The sequence below is a fragment of the Hypanus sabinus genome, unplaced genomic scaffold, assembly GCF_030144855.1.
Source record: "Hypanus sabinus isolate sHypSab1 unplaced genomic scaffold, sHypSab1.hap1 scaffold_476, whole genome shotgun sequence".
In the NCBI taxonomy this organism is placed as follows: domain Eukaryota; kingdom Metazoa; phylum Chordata; class Chondrichthyes; order Myliobatiformes; family Dasyatidae; genus Hypanus; species Hypanus sabinus.
This window is the reverse complement of record NW_026781347.1, coordinates 75,679-100,828: the sequence shown is the minus strand read 5'-3', so window position 1 is coordinate 100,828 and position 25,150 is coordinate 75,679. Positions and strand designations below refer to the sequence as shown.

At 44.1% G+C, this 25,150-nt stretch overlaps 1 protein-coding gene and 1 pseudogene across 1 annotated transcript; both read right to left on the bottom strand.

The window, feature by feature from the left end:
• The window catches only part of LOC132389114 (zinc finger protein 235-like), a 36,447-nt pseudogene extending 16,120 nt beyond the window's left edge, over positions 1–20,327 (bottom strand).
• LOC132389113 (gastrula zinc finger protein XlCGF26.1-like) lies at positions 7,663–10,866 on the bottom strand. Its single transcript, XM_059961563.1, has one exon. It carries the CDS (start codon positions 10,436–10,438, stop codon positions 8,459–8,461), a length of 1,980 nt encoding a protein of 659 aa, XP_059817546.1. The 5' UTR covers positions 10,439–10,866; the 3' UTR covers positions 7,663–8,458.
• Positions 20,328–25,150: the final 4,823 nt, after the last annotated feature.

The following is a 25,150-nucleotide window of genomic DNA, read 5'->3' as shown; positions in this document are numbered from 1 at the left end:
ATTAGGCTTTTTCGTTGGAGATCGATAAACTGCCGGTAGTGTGTGTCTGGATGAGTGGATCGTTTTCAGACTGGAAGGAGGTAGCGTTTGGAGTACCCCACAGAGCAGTCCCTGACCATAGTTGTTCACAGTTTAATATCCTGGCGGAGGCAGCGAGATGTGTGATGCCTCAGTCTGCTGGTGAGGCAGAAAGAGTGGAGTTGGGGGAGGGGAGGCTATTCACATGCAATTTCGTAGCTTTGCAATCAGTACATAGTGCACTGTGGGTCTGCAGTGGCGGGTTCCAATCTGCTAATTAGATTTGCTGACCACAGAACATTGATCGACCGAATCCCAAATAATAACGAGGCAGCCGACAGAGAAGAAGTCATCACCCCGACACAGTGGTGTCAAGAAAACAACCTCTCTCTCATTGTGACAAAAACACAGGAGCTGGTTGTGGATTACAGGAGGAATGGAGACAGAGACCAAATTCAACATTTCCAAGTCTGTTATTGACACAAATGCACATTTTAGTATTGATCATGACACAATGTATTTTAAATATCGTTAATGACATAAAACATATTTATAAACTGTTACTGACAGAGAATCGTATAATTTGTGTTCCGCGTGTTATCTGAATGTACTTGCCTGTGATGCTGCCACAAGTCAGTGTTTCTCTGTACCTGTACCTTCCCGTACTTGAGCACTTGGCAATAAATTCAACAGGACCTGAGAAATCTCAGTGGGATTTGATTAGTGATGATCATCTTGGCAGCTCGGTAGGTCGAATGTATGAGACAGAACACTGTTAAATGTAAAACCCTGAACAGTGTTGATGATCAGAGGGATCTTAGACTCCAAGTTCATCGCTCCCTGAAAGAGTCTGCACAGATTGATCGGGTGGTTAAGAAGGCAAATGGCATGGTTGTCTTTATTAGTTGAAGCATTGAGTTCAAAAGTCGGGAAGTTGTGTTGCGGCTGTTACGAGCCTGCGGTCGTACTGTGACTGTTTCTTTAAGAGCGCCGGCGTGAGGAGGCGGGACTATGACGTCAGTCACAGGCTGACAGCGCTGACTGTGGACTGAACCATCAGAGAGAGAGAGAGGGAGAGAGAGAGGAGAGGGAGGGGGAGGGAGAGGGAGAGAGAGAGACTGGAAAAGCTGATCGCTTCAGTTAGTCGCAGCTGAGGCTTGGAACTCTCCTATGCCCACAGGAGTGGGTTGATCATCGGTACACGGAACCACAACGAATGTGTGTGGCTGTCACTTCGTATAATCCATAGGAGTAGGTTTTGGAATATCTTGTGTTAACCCTTGCCTGGGAATGTTGTGTGGTAACCCCTGGAAGACGGTATTCCTGTGACAGGTCACTTTCGCTGATAACTCGTCGGTGGACGGATTCAGCGGATAAGAACTTCGACGGTGGTTGTTTTGAGGTAACGGCCTTTTCTCTACGTTTCACCCTGGATTACAAATATCTCTCTCCCATCATTTATTCTGTGTGTTACTGAACTTTCCTACTTTACCATCTCAAGACTCTGAGCATTGTTCCCTCACGCTCGATAGTCTGGGAGTTATATTTACACATATATACACATAACACTGGTAACTTTCCTTTATTTCGTTAAGTTACTATATTATCAGTCGATACTACTAAAGATAATGGTTTTAACATCAAAACCAGACTCCAGTGTGAACTCTATTGCTGCTGGTTTGTTTCTAAAACGCTACAGTTTGTAACACAATTTTATAAAACTAGTTAGCCCACATCTGGAGTGTTTCATACAGTTCTGGTTGCCCCCATTCTTGGAAGGATGTCGGGGCTTTGGAGAAGGCGCAGAAGAGGTTTACCAGGACCCTGCCTGGATTAGAGGGCATGAGCTATAACGAGAGGCTGGACAAACTTGTGTTGTTTTCTCCAGAGCGGCGCAGGCTGGGGTGAGACTGGATGGACGTTTATAAGATTACGAGAGGAATAGATCGAGTGGACAGACGATATATTTTTCCTGGAGGTTGAAATGTCTAATACAGTTAAGGTGAGTGGAGATATGAGTGGCGTTTGCGTCTTTCCACAGAGTAGTGGGTAAACGGACATCTGTCTGGGGGTGAGAGACCGAAGCGGCCATGTGATCCCGTTTCCTGTTCACGTTTCTCTGCAGATCTGCAGCATCTGCGGGTCACTGCTCTACCTATACGTGGAGCTTCATCTTTCCCCGTTCAGACAAGGCAGTGAGATCCGGATCTGTCACGTCCTCTCGTTGTGGTGGACAATATGGTTTTTTTCGGCAATATTTTCAGCATGTTTCATTCCACTGTTTTTACCTGCTGAAGTGCTGCCGATGTTTCTGGGTGTCTGACCCACCTATGTGAGAATTTAGCTTTTTATAATTATCTGAGCTTCTCATCATTGTGTAAAGTTCAGTTAAGCTTCACTCCACTACTTCCAAAGCAACAACCCAGTCAGTCAAGCAGTCGGCACAGTTAAAATAGTTTATTATATCTTTTTTTCATTTTGTACTATTTATATAATTTAACAATGTGATATTTATATTCTTATATTAAATCACAATTGTTAAAATCTATGGTTAAAAATTAGGTTCTACTTCTGAACGAATTTCATGACATATGCCGGTGCTATTAAACCTGATTCTGATATTGATATGGGAGACCCACCACCAGTCACCTGATCCCACTTGCCGCAGATCGTAATGAGAGATTAACGCCTTTTCTATTCATTTGCGTTCCTCAGAAAGAGAACTGTTCAGTTTCCTTCTGTGGTTCCAGAGCAGAAGCTCAGTCTGTCTAATATTTGCACACAATTAAAATGGGGAATTTGTTTATTATCATCATGTACTGAACGACAGTTCAAATCTTCCCTGACGTACCATCCACACAGATCGATACATAACAACGGTACATCGGTCTGATATACGATAAAACAATAACTGTAACAAAGCATTATGGCTGCAGAGAAAGTGCAGTGCAGATAGACACATGGTGCAGGGTCACGTCGAGTTACATTGTGAGGTCGAGTCCATTTAATCATTCATTTGGCTTATAACTGCAGACAGGAAGCCGTCCTTCAGCCTGGTGTTACGCACTTTAAGGCTTTTGTACCTCCTCCCCGATGGGGGAGCGGGTTTGCAGCGAGAATGTCCAGGTTGTGAGGATCTTTGAGTACATGGCCTGGTTCTCCGAGGGAGTGGAAGTGTAGGGAGAGTCCATGGAGTGGAGGCTTGTTTCTCTGATGTTCTCTGCTCTCCAAAGTTCTCTGCAGTTCCTTACAGTCATGGGCAGAGCAGTAGCCATACGAAGGCGTGAAGTATCGACAAGAAGCTCAGAGACCTCGGCCTTGTGTAGCTGGATCCTGGACTTCCTGTCAGATCGCCGGCAGGTGGTAAGAGTGGGCTCCATCTCCTGTCTCTCTGACCCTCAGCACTCATACCCCACAGTGTTGTCTCTTTGGCCCTCTCCTTTACTCTCTGTGCACCCATGACTTGTGTTGCTACCCACAGCTCCAACCTGCTAATGAAATTGGCTGACAGCACTACATTGATTGGCCTAACCTCAAATAATAACTTTCAATCGATCAAATGCCTCCCGACAAGGTTCGGTCCAAACATACTTTTCACGCTTCTTCAGGAGATTAGTCAGAGAAAGAGCGATAGCAGCAAAGTTCTTACAGAACTTACGATAATATCCATCCATTCCCAGAAACCTTCTAAGAGCCTTCTTAGCAGTCAGAATAGGAACTTGAGAAATTGCCTGGACTTTTGCCCCAACAGGAGCCAACTTGCTTTGACCAACAACATAGCCAAGACAGGTCACAGTGGCATTGCCAAATTCACTCTTAGCCAAGTTAACTGTAAGGTTGTCCTGGGAAAGCCTGTCAAACGGCTTCTCTACTGCAGAGATATGCTCTTCCCAAGTGCCACTCCCTGTGGCTAAGTCATCAATATAGGCATCTGTGTGTTCTAACCCTCGAATTAGAGAATCAATCATTCTCTGGAATGATCCTGGACCATTTTTCCTTCCAAAAGAGAAAATATTGCATTCACACAACCCAGAAGGTGTCACAAATGCAGAAATTTCTCTACATCTGTCCGTCAATGAAACACACCAATACCCTTTCAACAGATCAATCTTTGTAAGAAATTTAGCTTTTCCAACCTTATTGATGCAATCATCCTCCCTAGGGATAGGACAGAATTCTGTTTTTGTTAATGAATTTACCTTCCCATAATCAGTGCAATATCTAACACCACCATCAGGTTAAGGCACAATAATGCAGGGTGAGCTCCAATCTGATGCTGAAGGACTCATAGTACCATTTTCAGCATATATTCAATTCCTTGCTCAGCCAATTTACATTTTTCAACGTTCATACAATATGGATGTTGTTTAATCGGTTTGGCTTGACCAATATCTACATCATGTACTGCGACCGTGGTTTGCTTGGGAACATCGGGAAATAAATCTTTAAACATCAGGATTACTTCCTTCAGCTGTTGTTGTTGCTTTGGCTGCAGATGAGCCAACTTGTTATCAATGTTTTCCAGAACAACCGAGTTCATTAGCCTAACTGGGACCATGTTTGGCTTGTGAAAATTCTCAGACGAGTCAATTGCTTCATTCTCAGGGTTGCCAGTTTCATTTGTTTTGACAACAACACTCACAGATGGAGCCTGCTTGTCAAAATAAGGCTTTATCATATTTATGTGTACCACCTGTGTTAGTTTACGTTGGTCAGGTGTTTTAATAGCATTATTCAGATCATTAATTTGAGAGACTATTTCATGCGGTCTATTGAACTTAGCCTGAAGTGGATTCATCAATATTGGAGATAAGGCAAGCACCTTATCCCCCACCTGGTATTTTCTTTCCAAAGCCAACTTATCAAACCAACACTTCATTTTGTTTTGAGAAATCTTTAAGTTTTGTCTCACTGGACTACAGACTTGTAGTTTATTCTTGAACTTCTACACAAAGTCTAACAAGTTAAGATGTATATCCCCATCAATCCACTGTTCCTTTAACAAGGACAAAGGTCCCCTCACTATAAATTTTAAAAAGGGTTCACCGAATGCAGGTATAGGGCAGAGTGATTCAGTTTACCCACAACTTGACAAGTGTGACAGATTCTGCAAAAGTTCACAACATCTTTCCTCAAATTAGGCCAGTAGAATTATTTCATAACTGTTTACAGTTTTATTCACTCCAAAATGTCGACCTGATGGCAGACTGCAGGCCAAAGTTAAAATTTCAGCCATATAACTTTAGGAACTACAACTTGGTGAACAATTGCCCATTCCTCACTTGCTGGAATAGCAGGTGGCCTCCACTTCCTCATTGACGCTCCATCCTTGAGATAATACCCTACTGGCACTTTCTTAATCTCATCATCTGAGAAAGTTGTTTCTTTTAAAGCTTCAATCTCAGGGTCTCGGTTCTGTTCTGCTATAAACTCCTTCCGACACAGGGATAAATCTTTCTCATCAGACTTACGACCTGAATCCTGTTGAAACAATGAAGGCAGAAATTCCCTGACATCATAACCTGAAACCCGATGTTGGCTATCATGGATATCAGAATCATGCTGCACAGAACCGTCTGCATCGGCAGACTTCTTAGCCATACTTTGAGTTACTGCGCAGGAAGGATAAATGTTAAAATCCATCTGTGGGTCGTCAGTGGTTGTCTTAGTTGTCAATAGCACTGCAGGAACAATTTTAGGTCATTCCCGAACAGCAAACCAACATCTTCCAATGGTAAAATGGAGTATAATCCGATTTTAACAGGTCCTGAAACCAACCCTGACAGTAAAGTTACCTTGTACAACGGCACAATGCCTTTAATAAGATTTACCTCACCAGTGTTAAATCTCATCACCAAACTTTAGAATGCTGTCTAATATAAGTGACTGAGAATCGCCAGTAACTTGAAGAATTTTCACTGGTTCTTGGGTTCACCCTTCCTTTACTAATACAAACCCATTTGACATAAAATGATCAAAAGCCTTCTTAATTCGGTCAGAACTCTCAGTCCATAACTGAGCCTCAACAGAATGTTCAGAACCCTGTGGGTTGATAGGTGCTTCAACAGACTGATCACAGGTATTCGGGACTGACACCTTTTCCTTTTTCTTCTTCAGGACAGAACAATTAGCCATCATATGACCAGCTTTCTTACAATAGTAACAAGCAAGACCAGAATATTTCTCTTTCAACTGCTTCCCTTCATCCTTACACTTGTCACTAGTCCCAGCTATAATTTCGCGTTTACCCTGGTGATCCCTGCTACTCTTTTGGAAGCTCTTATTCTGGGTAAACTTAAACTTATGAGTTAAAGCAAACTCATCTGCTAATCTAGCAGACTCCTGCAAAGTGGCAGCATCCTTTTCATCTAAATATGTTTTTGTGTCATCAGGGACACACTTTTTGAATTCTTCAATTAAAACTAACTCTTTCAAGCTATTAAAATCATCATATATTTATCATCATCATATATATCATCATATATGTGCACCAGCAATCAAAACACACAGACTTCTCATAAGCAAATTACATATGTCCGGTTCACAGATTTCCACAAATTTCTAAACTTTTGCCTGTATGATTCTGGGACCAACTCATAAGCTTTGAGCACAGCCTGTTTCACTATGTCATAATCAGCTGCTTCATCAACTGTCAAAGCAGAATAGGCTTGCTAAGCCTCCCCCTTTGTAAGAGAACCAACCCTCTTTTGGCCACTTTAAATTCTAAGCAACCTTCTCAAAATGCTGTAAGTATTTATCAACCTCTGTCTCATCAAATGGAGGTACCAATTTAATTTCCTGACTGGCCTCAAACTCATCACCAGAGTCTAACGCTAGACCCCTTTGCTGCAACCACTGTATCTTTTCCAGCTCGAATAGCCTCTGTCCTTCTGCTTCCTCCCTCTGTTTTTCTGCCTCCTCTCTGATTTTCTGCCTCGATAGCCTCAAACTGCCTCTGCCTTTCCGCAGCCTCCATCTTTAATTTTTCTCACTCATACTGGAGCTCAAGCTCACTAGATTTACTTTCAGGAAACACCTCCAACTCCTCGACTTTAAACACACTCTCAGAAACATAATGTTCAGCTGTTATCCTCTGCAACTGTGCCCTCCTCATTGTCAATTTCAACATAACAAGTTTTAACCTTCTAACAAGACTCAACAACTCAATCCTTCTGGCATCCTCTAATGCCTCAGAGGTTGCTGCTTCCAAACAATAATCAGCATCCGCTGCTGATTTTCCACACACAAATAAATCAAAAGGGACTTCCCCAATGAAATCGATAATTAATGACGACGCCCCCATAGATGTTCATATCCCGGATGCAGGCCCCAATTTTGTTATGAATTGTAAAGCTTTTGAAACAAATCAGCACCAATAGACTACACCTGAAACAACACTCACACAAAATGCTGGTGGAACACAGCAGGCCAGGCAGCATCTATAAGGAGAAGCACTGTCGACGTTTCAAGCCAAGACCCTTCGTCAGGACTGCCTGAGACTGCCTGACGAAGGGTCTCGGCCTGAAACATTGACAGTGCTTCTCCTTATAGATGCTGCCTGGCCTGCTGTGTTCCACCAGCATTTTGTGTGTGTTTGAATTTCCAACATCTGCAGATTTCCTCGTGGAGACTACAGCAGGAATCTGTTTTTGATGTTAAAACTACCTTTATTAGAATGTACTTATAATATAGTAACTTAAGCAAAATAAACAAAAGTTAACAGTGTTATGTTTATATATGTGTGTAAGTATAAATCCAAAACTATTGAGCATGGGGGAACCAAGGTCTGGAGTCTTGAGATGGTAAATTATGAAAGTTCAGTTCAGCCACGGAATAACTGATGAAAGAGATATTTGTAATCCAGGGTAAATGTAAAGGGAAGGCAATTATGTCGAATTCCACAGGTTGCATGGTGGTAAAACAAGAGAACAGTCACTGCAGATTTTATCTGTCATCCTTCCAAATCCACATACTAATTATCACCCAAAGTGACTTGTCACAAGGGGTATCGTCTTCAAATGAATTACCACACCACACACAGGCAAGGGTTAACACATCAGTGGTCTTCATAGGATACCCCAAATCAGATCCACTCATACGGATCAAACGACGTGACAACCACACATTTGTGTACGCTGAATCAATAATTAACCCACTTTTGTGGGCATAGGGAAATTCCAAACAGTGACCCTTGGCACCTATTTCCCTTGTATAGATCCTTCCATTTTTTCTCCTTCATCTCCTGACTCTGAGTGTCTGTGTCCTCAGCTAAAACTAAACAAGCTGGGAGTGATGTAAACAAGCTGCAAATCAGACTGATTCACCTTCTTAATCTCTCTCTCTTAAAATGACAGTCCACAGCAAACAAAACCTAGGGATTCATAACAACTGACTGGAGTGCCAGTAGTTGGGATGACTGAGTGAATCCTTGCCCACATTCTCAGCAGGTAAATGGCTGCTCGCCAGGGTGAACTCGCTGATGTCTCTGTAGTGTGGAAGAGCGAGTGAATCTCTTCCCACATTCTGAGCAGGTGAATGGCCTCTCTCCAGTGTGAACTCGCTGATGTTCCAGTAATCTGGATGACTCAGTGAATCTCTTCCCACAGACGAAGCAGATGAACGGCTTCTCCCCAGTGTGAACTCGCTGATGTCTCTGTAGGCTGGATAAATGAGTGAATCTGCTCCCACAGTCTGAGCAGGTGAATGGCCTCTCTCCAGTGTGAACTCGCTGATGACTCTGTAGGTGGGATGACTGAGTGAATCTCTTCCCACATTCTGAGCAGGGGAACGGCATCTCCCCAGTGTGAACTCGCTGGTGTTCCAGAAGGTGGGATGACAGAGTGAACCGTTTCCCACATTCTGTGCAATTGAACGGCTTCTCACCGGTGTGAACACGCTCATGTCTCAGTAGGGTGGAAGATTGAGTGAATCCCTTCCCACATTCTGAGCAGGTGAACGGCTTCACCCCAGTGTGAACTCGCTGATGACTCTGTAGGTCGGATGACTGAGTAAATCCCTTCCCACAGACTGAGCAGGTGAATAGCTTCTCCCCAGTGTGAACTTGCTGATGACTCTGTAGATGGGATGACTGAGTAAATCTCTTCCCACATTCTGAACAGGTGAACGGCTTCTCCCCAGTGTGAACTCGCTGATGACTCTGTAGTTGGGATGACTGGGTAAATCCCTTCCCACATTCTGAACAGGTGAACGGCTTCTCCCCAGTGTGAACTCGATGATGACTCTGTAGGCTGGATGGATCAGTGAATCTCTTCCCACAGACTGAGCAGGTGAATGGCTTCTCCCCAGTGTGAACTCGCTGATGGCTCAATAGGTGGGATGACTCTGTGAATCTCTTCCCACAGACTGAACAGATGAACGGCTTCTCCCCAGTGTGAGCTCGCTGGTGTCGCTGTAGGGTGGATGAATGAGTGAATCTCTTCCCACAGACTGAGCAGGTGAACGGCTTCTCCCCAGTGTGAACTCGCTTATGACTCTGTAGTTGGGATGACTGAGTAAATCTCTTCCCACATTCTGAACAGGTGAACGGCTTCTCCCCAGTGTGAACTCGATGATGACTCTGCAGGTTGGAAGGATCAGTGAATCCCTTCCCACAGACTGAGCAGGTGAATGGCTTCTCCCCAGTGTGAATTCGCTGATGACTCTGTAGGTGGGATAACTGAATGAATCCCTTTCCACATTCTGAGCAGATGAATGGCTTCTCCCCAGTGTGAACTCGCTGATGTCTCTGTAGGCTGGATAAATGAGTGAATCTGCTCCCACAGTCTGAGCAGGTGAATGGCCTCTCCCCAGTGTGAACTCGCAGATGACTCTGTACTTGGGATAACTGAGTAAAACTCTTCCCACATTCTGAACAGGTGAACGGCTTCTCCCCAGTGTGAAGTCGCTGATGACTCTGTAGGGTGGATGAATCAGTAAATCCTTTCCCACATTCTGAGCAGGTAAATGGCTTTTCCCCAGTGTGAACTCGACGATGTCTCAGTAGGCTGGATAACTCACGGAATCCTTTCCCACATTCTGAGCAGGTGAACGGCTTCTCCCCAGTGTGAACTCGCCGATGTCTCAGTAGGCTGGATAACTCACGGAATCCTTTCCCACATTCTGAGCAGGTGAACGGCTTCTCCCCAGTGTGAACTCGCTGATGTACCAGTAGGTTGGATAACTCACTGAATCCTTTCCCACATTCTGAGCAGGTGAACGGCTTCTCCCCAGTATGAACTCGCTGATGTCTCCGTAGGTTGGATGTCTGAGTGAATCCCTTCCCACAGACTGAACAGGTGAATGGCTTCTCTCCGGTGTGAACTCGCTGATGTCTCCGTAGGTTGGATGCCTGAATGAATCCCTTCCCACAGACTGAACAGGTGAACGGCTTCTCCCCAGTGTGAACTTGCTGGTGAGCCATTAGGTCAAATGACTGAGTGAATCCTTTCCCAGAAATTCAACAGATGACCAGCCTCCGCCCGGTGTGGTGTGAACTGACTGGTGTGTCCACAGGCGGGAAGACCAACTGAATCCTTTTTCACACACAGAACAGGTGAATGGCCCTGCCCAGTGTGAACTTGCTGATGTACCTTCAGTTGAGATGACCGAATAAATCCCTCCCCACAGTCTGAGCAGGAAGGATGGTTGATTGAATATCCTTGCTCGACTTCTTAAATATCCAGACAGAGACAGCAAAACTGGCGGACTGTGTTTGAGATTCCCGGTGACAAATTCCTTCTCATTTTTATCCTGTGAAAAGATTTACAAAATCCATCAATGGATTTAGGACCACATTTCAGATGAGAATTCTTGAGTTGCCAAGGTTTGATCTGGTATCACACTGTTACAGTGATGTTCAACCCAAGTTGGACAGAGAAATCATCTCCTGACTGGGCAGAGTGCTGGAACCTGGAATGACCATCAATTCCCTGATACTCTTCCTGTCTCTATAACAATGGGGCATTTCTGCCGCCTCCAATCTATGACCTGGCACATTTTGACTCTCTCCGTTGGTATTATTCCCTGTTCCTGTTGAGCAGTATGGGTGCCTGGCCCCACAGTAACTGAAACAGTCTCACGCAAATTGTCTTTGTGGATGTGCACCTGGGATTTTCTTTTATGTATTATTAACTTAAACTGCCACAGTTTTAACACCATATAAAAAAAACTCGTGCTGAGATGAATGGTTGGTCCGCACAGCGGTTAAAAGGGGTTAGAGTGAATTTTTGTAATATTTCAGGTTCTTTTAGAAAATTACAACACAGAAACAGGTCCTTTGGGCCATCTAGTCTGTGCTGAACTATTTAAACTGCCACTCCCACACCCCTACCATCCAGGTACCTACACGAACCTCTTAAATGTTGAAATCGAGCTCGCATGCACCACTCGGGATGGCTGCTCATTCCAAACCTAGATGACCATCTGTGTGAAGAAGATTCCCCTCATGTTCCCCTCAACATTTCACCTTTCACCCTTGACCCCTGGCCTCTGGTTGAAGTCCCACCCAATCTCAGTGGAGAAAGCCAGCTTGCATTTACACTATCTGTGCCCCTCTACCACAATCAAATCTCACCTCGATCTTCCACATTCCAAGGAATGAAGTCCTGACCTGTTCAATCTTTCCTTATAACCAAGTACTCCAAACTTGGCAACATCCTTGTGAATTTCCTCTGAAATCTCTGAAACTCTTTTAAATCTTTCCTGTAGGTAGGTGACCAAAACATCACACAACACTCCAAATTAGGCCTCTTTTACAAGTCAACATAATATCCATCTTTTGTCAGTATTTGGTTCATGAAAGCCAATGGGCTAAAATCTTTCTTTCCATCACTATCTAACTGTGATACCACTTTCAGTGAATTAAGGACTTATATTCCCAGGTCCCTTTCTTCTACAACACTCCTCCGTGCCCAACCAGTCACTGTGAAAGACCTCTGTTGGTAGGTCAGTCCAAAGTGCAACAACTCACACTTGTCTGCATTAAATTCCATTTTCCATTTCTCAAACCATTTTCCCAGGGGGTCCAGATTGCACTGCAAGCCATGATAGTCTTCCTCGCTGTCCACTACACCACCAGTCATAAATCTGCTAATCCAGTTAACCACACTATCATCCAGATTACTGATCTAGATGACAAACCACAACAGATTCAGCACTGATCCCTGTGGCAACCACTAGTCACAGGCCTCCAGTCAGAGAGGCAACCATCTGCTACCATACTCTGGCTTCTGCCAAAGACAGTGTCTCATCCAATTTACTATCTCATCTTGAATGCTGAGTGACTGAATCTTCTTGACCAACCTCCCATATGAGACTGTGTCAAGCGCCTTGCTAAAGTCCATGTAGACGACATCCACTGCCTTGTCTTCATCCACTTTCCTGATAACTTCCTCGAGTAGCTCCATGAGATTGGTTAGACATGACCTACCATGCACAAAGCCGTGCTGCCTATACTTAATCAGTTCACATCTATCCAAATACTTATATTTCCGGTTCCTGAACATACGTTCCAGTAACTTTCCCACTATTCACGACTAGTCACCACTCCGTGGGTTTGGAGATTTCCCTTGAATTTCATAGAATCATAGAAATCTATAGCACATTACAGACCCTTTGGCCCACAGTGCTGTGCCGACTATGTAACTTACTCTAGAAGCTGCCGGGAGTTTCCCTAGCGCATAGTCCTCTATTTTTCTGAGCTCCATGTAACTATCTAAGAGAGTGTTAAAAGTCCCTGTTGTATCCGCCTCGACAACCGCTGCTGGCAGTGCATTCGACACATCCAACACTCTCTGTGTAAAAAAACTACCCCTGACATCCCCTCCGCATATATTTCCAAGCACCTTAAAACTATGCCCCATCCTGTTAGCCATGTTAATGCTGGGGAAAAATCCTCTGGCTATCCACACACTCAATGCCCCTCATCATCTTATACACCTAAAAAAGGCTCTAAACATTAACAAGGAAATTTTACATTGCTTTGAGGATTTGTCAGAAGTAAACAAAATTATGAGGGTATAGATAGGGTAAATGCAAGCAGCTTTTTCCACTGAGGTTGGGTGGGACGACAACCAGAGGTCATGGGTAAGTGGGGAAGGTGAAAATTTAATGGGAACATTTGGAAAAGTTCTTTGCTGAAATGGTCGTGAGAGTGCAGAATGAGATGTCAGCACTAGTGGAGAATATGAGCTCGATTTCACCATTAAGAGAAGTTTGACAGGTACCTGGATGGTAGGGGTACGGAGCGTGATGATCCCGGTGCAGGTAGTTGCATTAGAGAGATTAAATGTTTTTGGCATTGACTAGATGGGCCAAATAGCCTGTTTCTGTACTGAACTTCTCCATGTTTCTGTGACAGAGAAGCTGGCCAAACTTGTTTGGAAGGGAAAAGGTAGGAGTGACAATGGAGCAGCAATGGCTGGAGTTTCTGGGAGCAATTCGAGAGCTGAGTAATCGATACATCCCAAAGACGTGGAAGCATTGGAAAGGCAGCAGGGCACAACCGTGGGTTAAATGAGAATCCAAAACCAACATAAAATCAGAGGAGAGGGCAAACAAAAGAGCAAAAGACCATTAGGAAGCTTTTAGAATCCAACAGAAGACAACTAAAGGAAAGTCAGATGAGCTCGGGAGTGGAATTATGAAATGGCTGTCATTAATGAGTTTTGGTTGCACCCAGTAGTCTGCGGCATTTAGAGGAACAAGTTATCCAGGGCCTCAATATCTCTTGAAAACCAAGATTCCCTGCACTAGTTACCATTCAACTTTTATTTTGTCAGACACATACAAACTCTACACCCTTAAAATTTCACTTCTGAAGAACTCCCACTTACCAAGTACTCCTTTGCTAAAAAAACATCCTGTCCCAACTAACGCTTGTCAAATCCTTGCAAATATCATAAAAATTGGCCTTTCTCCAATTTAGAATCTCAAGAGAGGTCTAGGCCTCTGCTTTTCTGTATTTACTTGGAATCTCATGATCAGTAGATACAAAGTGTTCCCATACACTAATTTCTGTCACTAGCCCTAGATCACTTCCCAATAGCTTATTGCACACTTCTACATAGGGAATTTTTCATACTGATTAAGGTAGATTTGATAAGCTCTACCCCATCTAGTCCTTTTACAGCCTAGGATTCCAGTCAATAAACGGAAAGTTAAAATCATTCACTTTATCAACCTTGTTTCTTGGCACAGTCCGCAATCTCTCTACAGATTTGTTCCTTGAAATCCCTCAGACTGTTGGGTGCAAGCAAGTCCAAGTAATGGCTACAATATCATAATTTCATGTCCTGAGGTCTGAATGACATCTGTTTGGTGTCAAAAATGAACCTTGCCCTCAATGTCACTGAAACAAAGGAGCTGGCTGCAGACTACAGGAGAAATGGAGACAGGCTGACCCAGGATCTGGGGTTGAGAGGGTGAACAGCTTTAAGTTCCCTGGCACACACGACACCGAGGATCTCACCTGGTCTGTACATACTGGCTGTGTGGTGAAAAAGGAACAACAGCACCACTTTCACCGCAGGCGGTTCAGGAAGTGTGGGATGGGGCCCCAAATACTAACAATTTTCTACAGGGGCACAATTGAGAGCATCCTGATGGGCTGCATCACTGCCTGGTATGGGTGCTGTACTTCACTCAGTTGCAGGACTCTGCAGAGAGTGGTGCGGACAGCCCAGCGCATATGTAGATGTGAACTTCTCACTATTTAGGACATTGACAAAAACAGGTGTGTAAAAAGGGCCACTGTGTAAAAAGGATCATTGGGGACCAGAGTCACCCCAACCACAAACTGTTCCAGCTGCTACCATCTGGGAAACGGTACCACAGCCAGAAAGCCCGGACCAACAGGCCCAGGGACAGCTTCTTCCACCAGGCCCTCTGATTGATTAATTCATGCTGATACAATTGTACTTTTATTTATCCGGACTGTCCTGTTGTACATACTATTTATTATAAACTATTATAAATTTCACATTGCACATTTAGACAGAGACGTAACATAAAGATTTCTACAACTCGTGTATGAAGAATGTAAGTAATAAAGTCAATTCGATTCAATTCACCCTCTCTACTATCTGTTCTGTCATTCTGGCTCCGATCCTCCCTGCAACTTTAGTTTAACCACCCACCCCACAGGGGAGCACCAGCAAGCCTTGCCACTAGGATACTCATCCCTTTCTAGTTCTGTTCCACTAACTAACAAATCCCCTATCACCCCTTTGACTTTCCTCTGCCAGGTAATTCCCCCCAACAGTTTCTAAAGTGTCCACCTGTTGTTGTGTGGGATAGCAACAAGAGTACTCGGCGATGGCTATTTAACCTCATTCCCCTTCCTGACTCTCATCCAGTTTCCTGTGTCCTGCACCCTGGGTACAACTCACCTCTCTGCACATCATACCTATCACACCCTCTGACGCTTGGATGATGCGGAATTCATCCATTACCTACTCCAACTCCTTAAAGTGCAGCTGGATATACGTGAGGACGTCAGGGACACTGGAGGTCTCCCCGCCTTCCCACCAATATCCCCTCTAATTTGTAATGACCAGTGTGTGCAAAAACCTTGTACTGTACAATTTTTACCCAGTGACAACAACATGTGCAAACTGAATTTTATATAGAGAGGTATTCATTTCAACAGCGAGCAAATCACTGTCAGTAAGAACTTTAATCTCCTCTCGTTGAGTCTTGATTGAGTTCATCAGCACTCTCACACAACCTATGTAACAGGTTAATGAAGGATTTACTCGCCACAGCTTTTGCAAACCACCTATTTGTGATTTTCTTGCTAAATGATGCTTTCAATTTCAGATTTCCAAATATCACTCCACTTCTTCCCACTTGAAAATTCTCCAGCAACTCTTGCATCACCACAATACACACAGTATTGTACATAAGTATTTCCCCTGAAGTCTCACCCAGGTGACTGAAAGTGGTGAACTCAGTGATGGTAAGGCCAAGGAATACTGCCTTTAAGGGCAGTAGTCTGTCTCCCTGGAGTCTGGCACATTTGTGATGTGAAAGCTACTCGTTGGCCAGGGCAAAGGTGTTTGATATCATTATGTAGCCAGACAGAATTGGTTCTGTCTGGCTACATGTTCTCACTGGTAGAAAAATGCAGACCGAGAGGAGGTAGAACAAGCAACACACACAAAATGCTGGAGGAACTCAGCAGGCCAGGCAGTATCTATGGAAAAGAGTACTAATGCTGAATTCCTCCAGCAATTTGTGTGTGTAGCTTGGATTTCCAGCATCTGCAGATTTCCTCTTTGTGATTGGAGGTACAACAAAGATGATTTTCTCAACTGGTGATGTAAAAGATTTTAGAGCCATAGAATAGAACATTACAGCACAGTACAAGCCCTTCAGCCCTCCATGTTGTGCCAACCCATATAAACCTTAAAAAAAAGAACTAAACCCACACTACCCCGTAACCCTCCATTTTTCTTTCATCCATGTGCCTGTCCAAGAGGATGTTAAATACCCCTAATGTTTTAGCCTCCACCACCATCCCTGGCAAGTCATTGCAGTCACTCACAACCCTCTGTGAAAAAAAAACTTACCCCTGATGTCTCCCCTAAACTTCCCTCCCTTAATTTTATACATATGCCCTCTGGTGTTTGCTGTTGGTGCCCTGGGAAACGGGTACTGACTATCCACCCTGTCTATGCCTCTCGTAATCTTTTAGCCCTCTATCAAGTTCTAGACCAGGCATGGGCAAACTACGGCCCGCGGGCCATATGCGGCCCGTTAAGTTTTTTAATTCGGCCCGCAGAACTTGATGAAATTATATTAATAAACCTTGTTAACGTCTTTTCCCCGCAATTCTGGCGTTTTCCCAATAGATGACGCACTCTATATACATTGACCTTTGTTGAGGTGCAGCGTATTACTCCACATTTGCGCTTTACTCTTTGTTCGGCTCGACCTATTTGTGTGAACAGGCGTTCAGCGTCATGAACATCAACAAAGCCAGCCACAGATCCAAGTTAACTGACCAACACCTCAGATCCATCCTGAGAATCGCCACAACAAAACTAAATCCAGACTTTGATGCGCTGGCTAAAAAGGGAGACCAACAACACTGTTCCCACTGAAATTAAAAATAAGTTTCTTCGTTGTGTTATGTAAAAAATGCATTTGAAAATATTTTTTTCAATAAGCTTTACATGTTACATGTCATTGCTGTTAAGTGATGGACACGAGTAGTGCGCAGGTGCACGTACGTTCTCAAAATAAAAAATGCGCTCCAGATCAAATAACGCGCTCCGCATACTGGCACGCTGGCATTGTTCTGTCTTTGTGCTGGTCGTTGTTGAGTTTTGGCACAGTGGACAATTGAATAAGAAGGAGTAGGACAAGTAGACCTGCATCTCCTACCGGTTTTGAAATAAAGACAGTCAGGAGGAGAGTGATGATGATAATACCTTGAAGGATAACAGAATTTTCAGTGCTTTAAAATAATAACTGTTACTATTTAAAAAAGCTGTATTTTATTCATTTAATTTTCAGTGTTTTAAAAGTCATTTCAATAAATAGCTAAATACCATGGGACTTCAAAGACAGATATTTTGTTGTAATGCATTTGTTCATTTTCAATTGAAATTAAAGCACATGTTTTCTACATATCCCATGATATTTTATTTTCTCTTATGAGGTGTATTACCAAAACACTCCGTCCATCTGCTCCTGGTCTGGCCCCCCTGTCAAATTTTAGAACCCTTTGTGGCCTACAAGTCAAAAAGTTTGCCCACCCTTGTTCTAGACCTTTCATATTATTTCACATTTCATAAAGATTGAAACAGAATAGGCTGAAACACACTGTTCAAAAGTGCTGGCGTTCAATCCACTTGGTGCATTGACTCATCACATTTTTTGGGTTTATGTTTGTCAGAAACACATCCAACAGATTTCCCATCAGAAGTGCAGGAAAATTCTGGACCTGATTTCAAATGAACCACTGAGCACTCTGAAAAAAAGGTGCGGCAGAGGCCGATTTCTCCCTTGTGCTTTTATTTTCAGTGTGAACTATGTAACATTGATGGTGATTAATGATCATTACTTTCAGGCGACAGCCCTCCAAACATGTGACGAACCACAGTAAAACTTAGTGAACCTGCCATGGTTGGGTCTTGGGTGTCGGACCAGCAGATTTTCTGTATTATTAGATGTTCTCATATTAATACATCATACCTCAATTCCAAATCACTGTTTTTAGACATCACATTATAGAATGATATGTTCCACATAACCTGCAAGTTTAAAAGAAGCTCAGAAAATAAGGTCAAAGTAAGTTTCAAAGGCATCTCGGAAACAGAAACGTGCAAGTTTAAAGGGAGCAGAGATACCTGACTGACCTGCATGAGGTGTTGAGCTACCTAAAATGCATTCTTGAACGTATAATGTAGATTTAAAGCAATAATTGGATTTAAATTATTTTATTAAATTAACATTATCTTGGATCTCTTAATCGTAATTCACATTTAATGTAGGATTAACCTTTCTGCATTTCGATAACTACAATTTTTGTTCTTTTCTTTCGAAAAATGCGGTCACATCATAACACTATTCAAACTTCAGACCAAAAGTCTTCTTTTTCCCCCTTCTATTTTTTCCCAGGAAAAAAATACTATAAACTTTTTGCTATTTAAAATTGGTAACATTTATCAATTCATGCTGTTGTTTAAAATTAAATTGCTTAACTCCATGAAGCAAACTTGCAAGTTCACTAGCTAATAAAGAATTGAACAAAGAGGATTGTATATTTTACGCACAAAGCAGCATAATATCAATGCTCCTACATCATAAATTGGGAGACAAATGTACACATCCCAACCTTATTAGGTATTTGTACTCAATTTTTCCCACAGATGGTGAACTGCTAATCTTGGCTGTTTCATGAGGCACAGCATGGAGTAGATCTGAAGGGAGGTGGGGTGGTTTGTGTATTTGCGGCAGTGCTGGGAGGAAAAATCAGCATGAATGATGAATGTCTTTAATGTCCCTTCCTATAAAATGCTCGCCAGATGTTTCACGCTTATTTGACCTTGAGCTTTTTTTCTAAAACCATATTACACTTTAGTCATGATTACTTGGAATTTCAACATCTCTTTTCCAGTGAAAATAATAAGTGGGAAGGGGTATAATTTAAAGATCCTATATATTCAGTTTAATCCACCCCGTTCTAATGAAACGTTTATTCAGTTATTTATGCTATTGACAAGGATCTGAATAAAGCAAATGAGGACCAATAGGTGTGATCCATTCTTAAAACCAGTTCAATGGCATAATTTTAAACTCACTTCCCCAAGTTTTCACATTTAGGAGCAGAATCACAAGAAGAGGTGGCAAATGACCAGGGAAAGCTTCACACAGAATCACAGAATAATTATTATAAAATTATTGTTGGCATGAATGGAGATCATCAATCAGAACTATCCTCTCAATTCCAATCCTTCTCTTGCCCTATATCACTGCAAAAATTCCCGCTCATTTCCTTTCCAATGCTATTTGAAAGTACCATCTTAGTCTTTGACAGTACTGTCCTGTGGATATCCAGTAACTGTGCTCTGGAAGTCCAATCCAAAGTAGAATCTTTGCTAATCTACAATGCTAGCAATGTACCTCACCATACTTTATGTCCAGTAATTTAACCAAGATTCCGATTTTCTAATCACAGGAAAGACTAAGTACTGATTTAAAGCAAAGGCTAAGGTTTCAACTTTCATCTTATGGTGATGATCATCTAATGTTATACTGCTTTTCCATATATAAGATAGATAGATAGATAGATAGATAGATAGATAGATAGATAAATAGATAGATAAATAAATAAATAAATAAGGAATGACAGATAAGGTTGTGGCCTAAGGTAGGAGGAGTCAATTTTAGAAAATCTAGCACATCTATTTTTCAACATAGTCCACTCCTACATTTACACACTTAGTCCAGCGGTCGTGTAACATACGAATCTTGGACCTCCAGAGAGTGTCCACAGATGGGTGATGTAAAAGATTTTGTTCCCTTTCTCCGAGTTCCTAATCCTTGCATTTAGATAGCTGGAGCTCAGCTCTGTCTGAGAGATCCATCGGTTCCCATTCCCTCATCAGCCGGAAGCTCCCCGGGGCCCGTGTACGGATCGTGGGGCTGAGAGAGAGGGAAGAGAACAGGACTGTCCCCGGATTGCTGGTCACGGTGTCCGAAATTCAGAGGAATTATCCCGAAGTCGGTGTTTAAAATAAAAACACGGAGAATCGCTCTTACCTGCAACCGACATTTTCCAGGCCTCGTGTGCTGCGCGCATGCGTGATACTCGGGGATGTCATCAGCCTGACGCCTGCGCAGTTCATCAGTGCTTCAGCGCCTGATAAGATTTATTCGCGCAGGGCCTTTTGGGTAATACCGGTGCCATTAAACAGTTCTTGAAGTACCGGTTCAATGTCCATATCTCATTTTTTTTCGGGTATATAGAAAAAGTCTGCAGCTTTTTTAACGCAGGAAGCGGCTCACATGAACAATATACTCAATATCAACGTGTATTTAATGCCAAAGTAAAATGTGGATATAAAACACAAGAGATTCTGCAGTGGCTGGACATACAGAGACGCGCACACACACAAAATGCTGGAGGAGCTCTGCAGTTCAGGTAGCAACTAAGCAGCGGAGTCCACAGTCTAGGCATGCTGAAGAGGCTCGGTCTAAAAGTTGTTTATTTATCCCTTTCCACAATTGCTGCCTGATCTTTTGATTCCCACTAGTATTTTGCAGAAACTAACCATCTTTTTTTTCGGTCAACCAGTTTCCAAATTTTTCTGATCTTCCCTTTGTAGCCATATCCTGCTGGTCTGATTCCTCCTCCTCCTCGTAAACTCCAGACCCCATCTCTGTCTGGAGCCGCAAAGCCCTGGCTCAGGCTGGCAACTCTTTGGTTTCTGACTCTGCTCCATCGAAGATTCACTCGCTAGTCTGCTGTCAGACTTCAGAGGTGCATTGTGTTACGAGACCGCAGATTCGTTTACTGTGAGTGTCGCTTTGAGTGCCTGAGTGAGGCGGGGCTGTGACGTCAGACAGGCGCTGCAGCAGAGACAGAGAGACAGAGGGGGGAGGAGAGGGAGGGGAGAGAGAGAGATAGAGGGAGAGGAAGAGAGGAAGAGTGAGAGAGACTTCAGCTTGTCACTGCTATGCCCAAAAGATTGGGTTGATCATCGGCACGCAGTGCACAACGGATGTGTGACTGTCACTTCGTATAATCCATATGTGTGGATTTCCCTTACCCGGAATCGGGGTGTTTTGTGGTAACCACCCGAAGACGATATTCTTGTGACTGTCACCTGGTGATATTTCTAAGTGTATTTCGGAACTAATCGACGGATAAGATCTTCGGCGACTGTTATTCCGTTCACCCAGCGTGGAATGTGTGTGGAATTCTTCGTAGTTGCCTTCTCTCTACATCTTCGTGTGGATTTACAAATCTCTCCTCTCACTCACTTGTTCCGTAGATTACTGAACTTTTCCACTTTACCATCTTAAGACTTTAAGCATTGTTTCCCAAGTTTGATAGTTTGGAATACGTACATCACCGTTAATTGCTGTTTATTTCGTTCAATCTTTTAGATTTGGAGTAGATACTAATGAAGAGGGTGGTTTTAACATCGAAACCTGACTCCGTTAGTGATCTATTGCTGCTGGTACGTAAAAATTGCAACAACCCAGCTGTCTGAGGCACAGTCCTTTAAAATAGGTGAAAATGACACAAAACATTGAAAAGAGCGGAGAAGGAGTTTAACCAACTTCGTCCAGAGCCCTGAACAACGTCACAACCACAGTGAGCTCATCGTCTTGTTCAGCCCGGAGAAAATCATGCAGGAAATTCATGCAGGTGTATAAGATGATGAGAGGCATTGGTCGTGTGGATAGCCAGAGGCTTTTTCCCAGGGCAGAAACGGCTAACACGAGGGGGAATAGGTTTAAGCTGCTTGGAAGTAGGTACAGAGGAGATGTCAGAGCTAAGGTTTTAAAACAAAGAGTGGTGTTTGTGTGGAATGCATTGCCAGCGATGGTGGCAGAAGCGAATACAATAGAGTATTTTAAGAGTCTCTTAGATAGGTACACCGAGCTTAGGAAAATAGGTGGCTATGCGGTAGGGTAATTTTAAAGCAGTTTCTAGTGTAAGTTACATGGTCGGCGCAACATTGTGGGCCAAAGCGTCTGTAATGTGTTGTAGATTTCTATGATTCTCTGAAATTCAAGAGAAATCTCCTATCCCACGGAGCGGTGACTAGTTGTAACCTGTCATCTCAGGGAGAGTGAGAGAGGGGAACGGCAGGGGTAGATTTTAATATACTGATATGGAACAGAAACATGGGCAGGGACCAGATGGACAGAGTGGCCACTCTAGTGTACATTGTGAGTGTGTTAGAGACGATAAGAACCTAAGACACGGGATTTGATACAGAGCTGATTTATCTTTCACAGCTCCACAATATTAAACACCAGTCTAGTTTAAGTCTAACATCAGCAGAACAGACTCCTCCAATGCTCAGTGACCAGGGTTCTGTCCTGGGTACGATGAGCAGGCGCAAGAACTGCAGAATCTGACAGTAACAGTCCCTCATGAACCTGCAGCTGCCTTCAGTCACCGTGATGGTTAAACATTTAACACGGAGCTGATTTGAACTTCCTCCCTGATGTGAAGTTGCTGGTGTTGCAGCAGCTGGGATGATTGAGTAAAACTCTTTGCTCACTCCGGACAGAAATGTGGCCTCTATTTATTGTGAACTCACCGGAGCGTCACAAGGTGGGTTAACTGAATGAGTCTCTTCACACACACGGAGCAGGTGAACGGCCGCTTCCCAGAGCGAAGCTGTTGGTGAATCTGCGATGGCCGACTGAATCCCTTCCAAAATGAGAGCCAGTGAATGACGTCACAGTGCTATAACGTCATGGCGATGTATCCAATCAGATCACGGACATGGACACGTGATCGGGCTCTCCTAGTCGCGAGTGGGGCGCTGTCTTCTCCAACATCTCCGCCTCCACATTCAAGGATCGGCGACATTCAAGCGCTGGTGAACTGACAGATACAGCGGAACTAACGAGCTGTTGTGTTTGTGAGTCCCAGCATGAAAGTCGTTCAGAGAGAAAAATCAAACTCCCACCCCAACCCCAGCTTAAAAAAAGAACGGCATCCCGATCATCAATCTACAAACCCCACCCCTCTGGACAAAAGGGTTATTTCAGGTTGGAGAGGGGTGTGGAGTTTTGAAATCAATTCCTTGTGGTGCCACCATCGTTAATTTAGCATGTCCGGATTGGTGGATCACACAGCACGGAAACAGGCCTTTGAGCACCCCCCCCCCCCCCCCGCCAAAGGAAACAACCCTACCCCGCACAACAGCGGAGGAGCCGGTGTCACCAGGGTAGCTGAAATCTGGAACTCACTGCCCGAGGGGGCGGTGGAGGCAGGTCCCTTCACAACATTTACGAAGAGGATGAGCATTGAAACTGCCGAGATACAGTCGGCTGTGAACCAAGTGCTGATAAATGGGACCAGTGTAGACAGTGAGTGGATGGTCAGAACAGGTATGGCCGGCCAAAGGCCTGTTTCCGTGCTGTGTGATCCGCCACTCCGCACATGCTAAATTAACGATGGTGGTACCGCGAGGCATTGATTTCAAAACTCAACACCCCTCTCCAACCTGAAATAAACCAGACTGCACCCCTTTCTTACGTCTGGGAATATCTGTTTCTGTCAAAGTAGCATAGAGATTGGTCACTTCTGCTAAACAACTGGCAACTGATGAAGTTCCTGTGTCTTCTTGCATTAATGTTGCTTCCTTGCAGCAAAACTAACCCTCTCACTGTGTCAGAATCAGTGATTAAATCAGACCCCAAACACTGTGCTTTCATCCCTGCACGTTATAACTGGAACCATCTCACTGAGGGTCTGATGGAGACATGGGATCACATCTCCTCTGCTTCTGACATTTCAAATACCCTCATAATGGTTTTCTGATTCAGTCTGAAAGTTATGGTACATTCAGCTCGTCGTCAGACCTGAAAAATCATGTCTTTCCGCAGCTGGTTCCTCCTGTTGGTGTGTCCTCTTTCGTCCACCTCCAGGGAAGCTGCATCACCACACAGACTCCTCACTTGAGAATACACACAGTGTATTCTGTTGACTAATACACTGTGTGTGGACACCGCTGGCAATTCTGGTGTTGTGACCCGAATCGAGACAAACACCACGCTGCCCACTCCTCCAACAACACGGCACAGCCGGACACATAACAGGGGACTTTACATCCCACAACACTGGAGTCAGTGATGAAACCCGTGATTAATGTTGTTGTCCCACCGAAATAATAAGAAACGCCCATTTTGGTTCGTTTAAATACGGTGACGTCAGACACCCCCACTCGCCTGACGTCACACATGGACTCCCCATACCGGGATCTGCCCTCACGTGCGCGGTGTCTTACGTCACCCACGCGCTGCTGTGCTCGAGCTTTATCGGTTTAACGGCTGGGCTAATAATCACGTGACCAGCCCCTCCCCCCACAGCTGTCAACAGAGGATTCAGGAGCTACGCTATTTCTATTGGTGCTAAGCGATGTCAATCACTGTTTACAACCAGTCGCGAAGGCGGACAAGCCGAGTGGGCGTTACCCCGCCGAGTTCGTCTCCCGCTCGAGCGCCGACCGCCTCCTCAGAGCGGAGAAAACCTCAAAGTAAATGTCCGCTTTCTGATTTATTTCCATTTCCCTCCGAGGGAAGTTGGGGCGTTTGTGAAGCGTCTCCTGCGGCCGGAGTCTGATGTATCGCTGAGAGGCAGGAGGAGACCGCTCGGCCCGTCGGTTCGATGCCGGTTCCCCGGGGAGGGAGGGATTTTATTGAAAGGATGAAGATGGTGAGAGAGGGGGCGGACAGGATGTTTGTCCCGTTGGGGACAGGAGGGGCTCATCTGTGGAAATGTCTGGGCCCATGGTGGTGTCGAGCAGAGGGATTCACCACATTGGGGGCAAACACCGGCAGACTGTTGCCCTGCAAGCGGGACCAATGGTCCGGGCAGAGTGACAATTATTTGTGCTTTGTTGAGATTGTACCCGGAATATGGTGTAAAATCCCG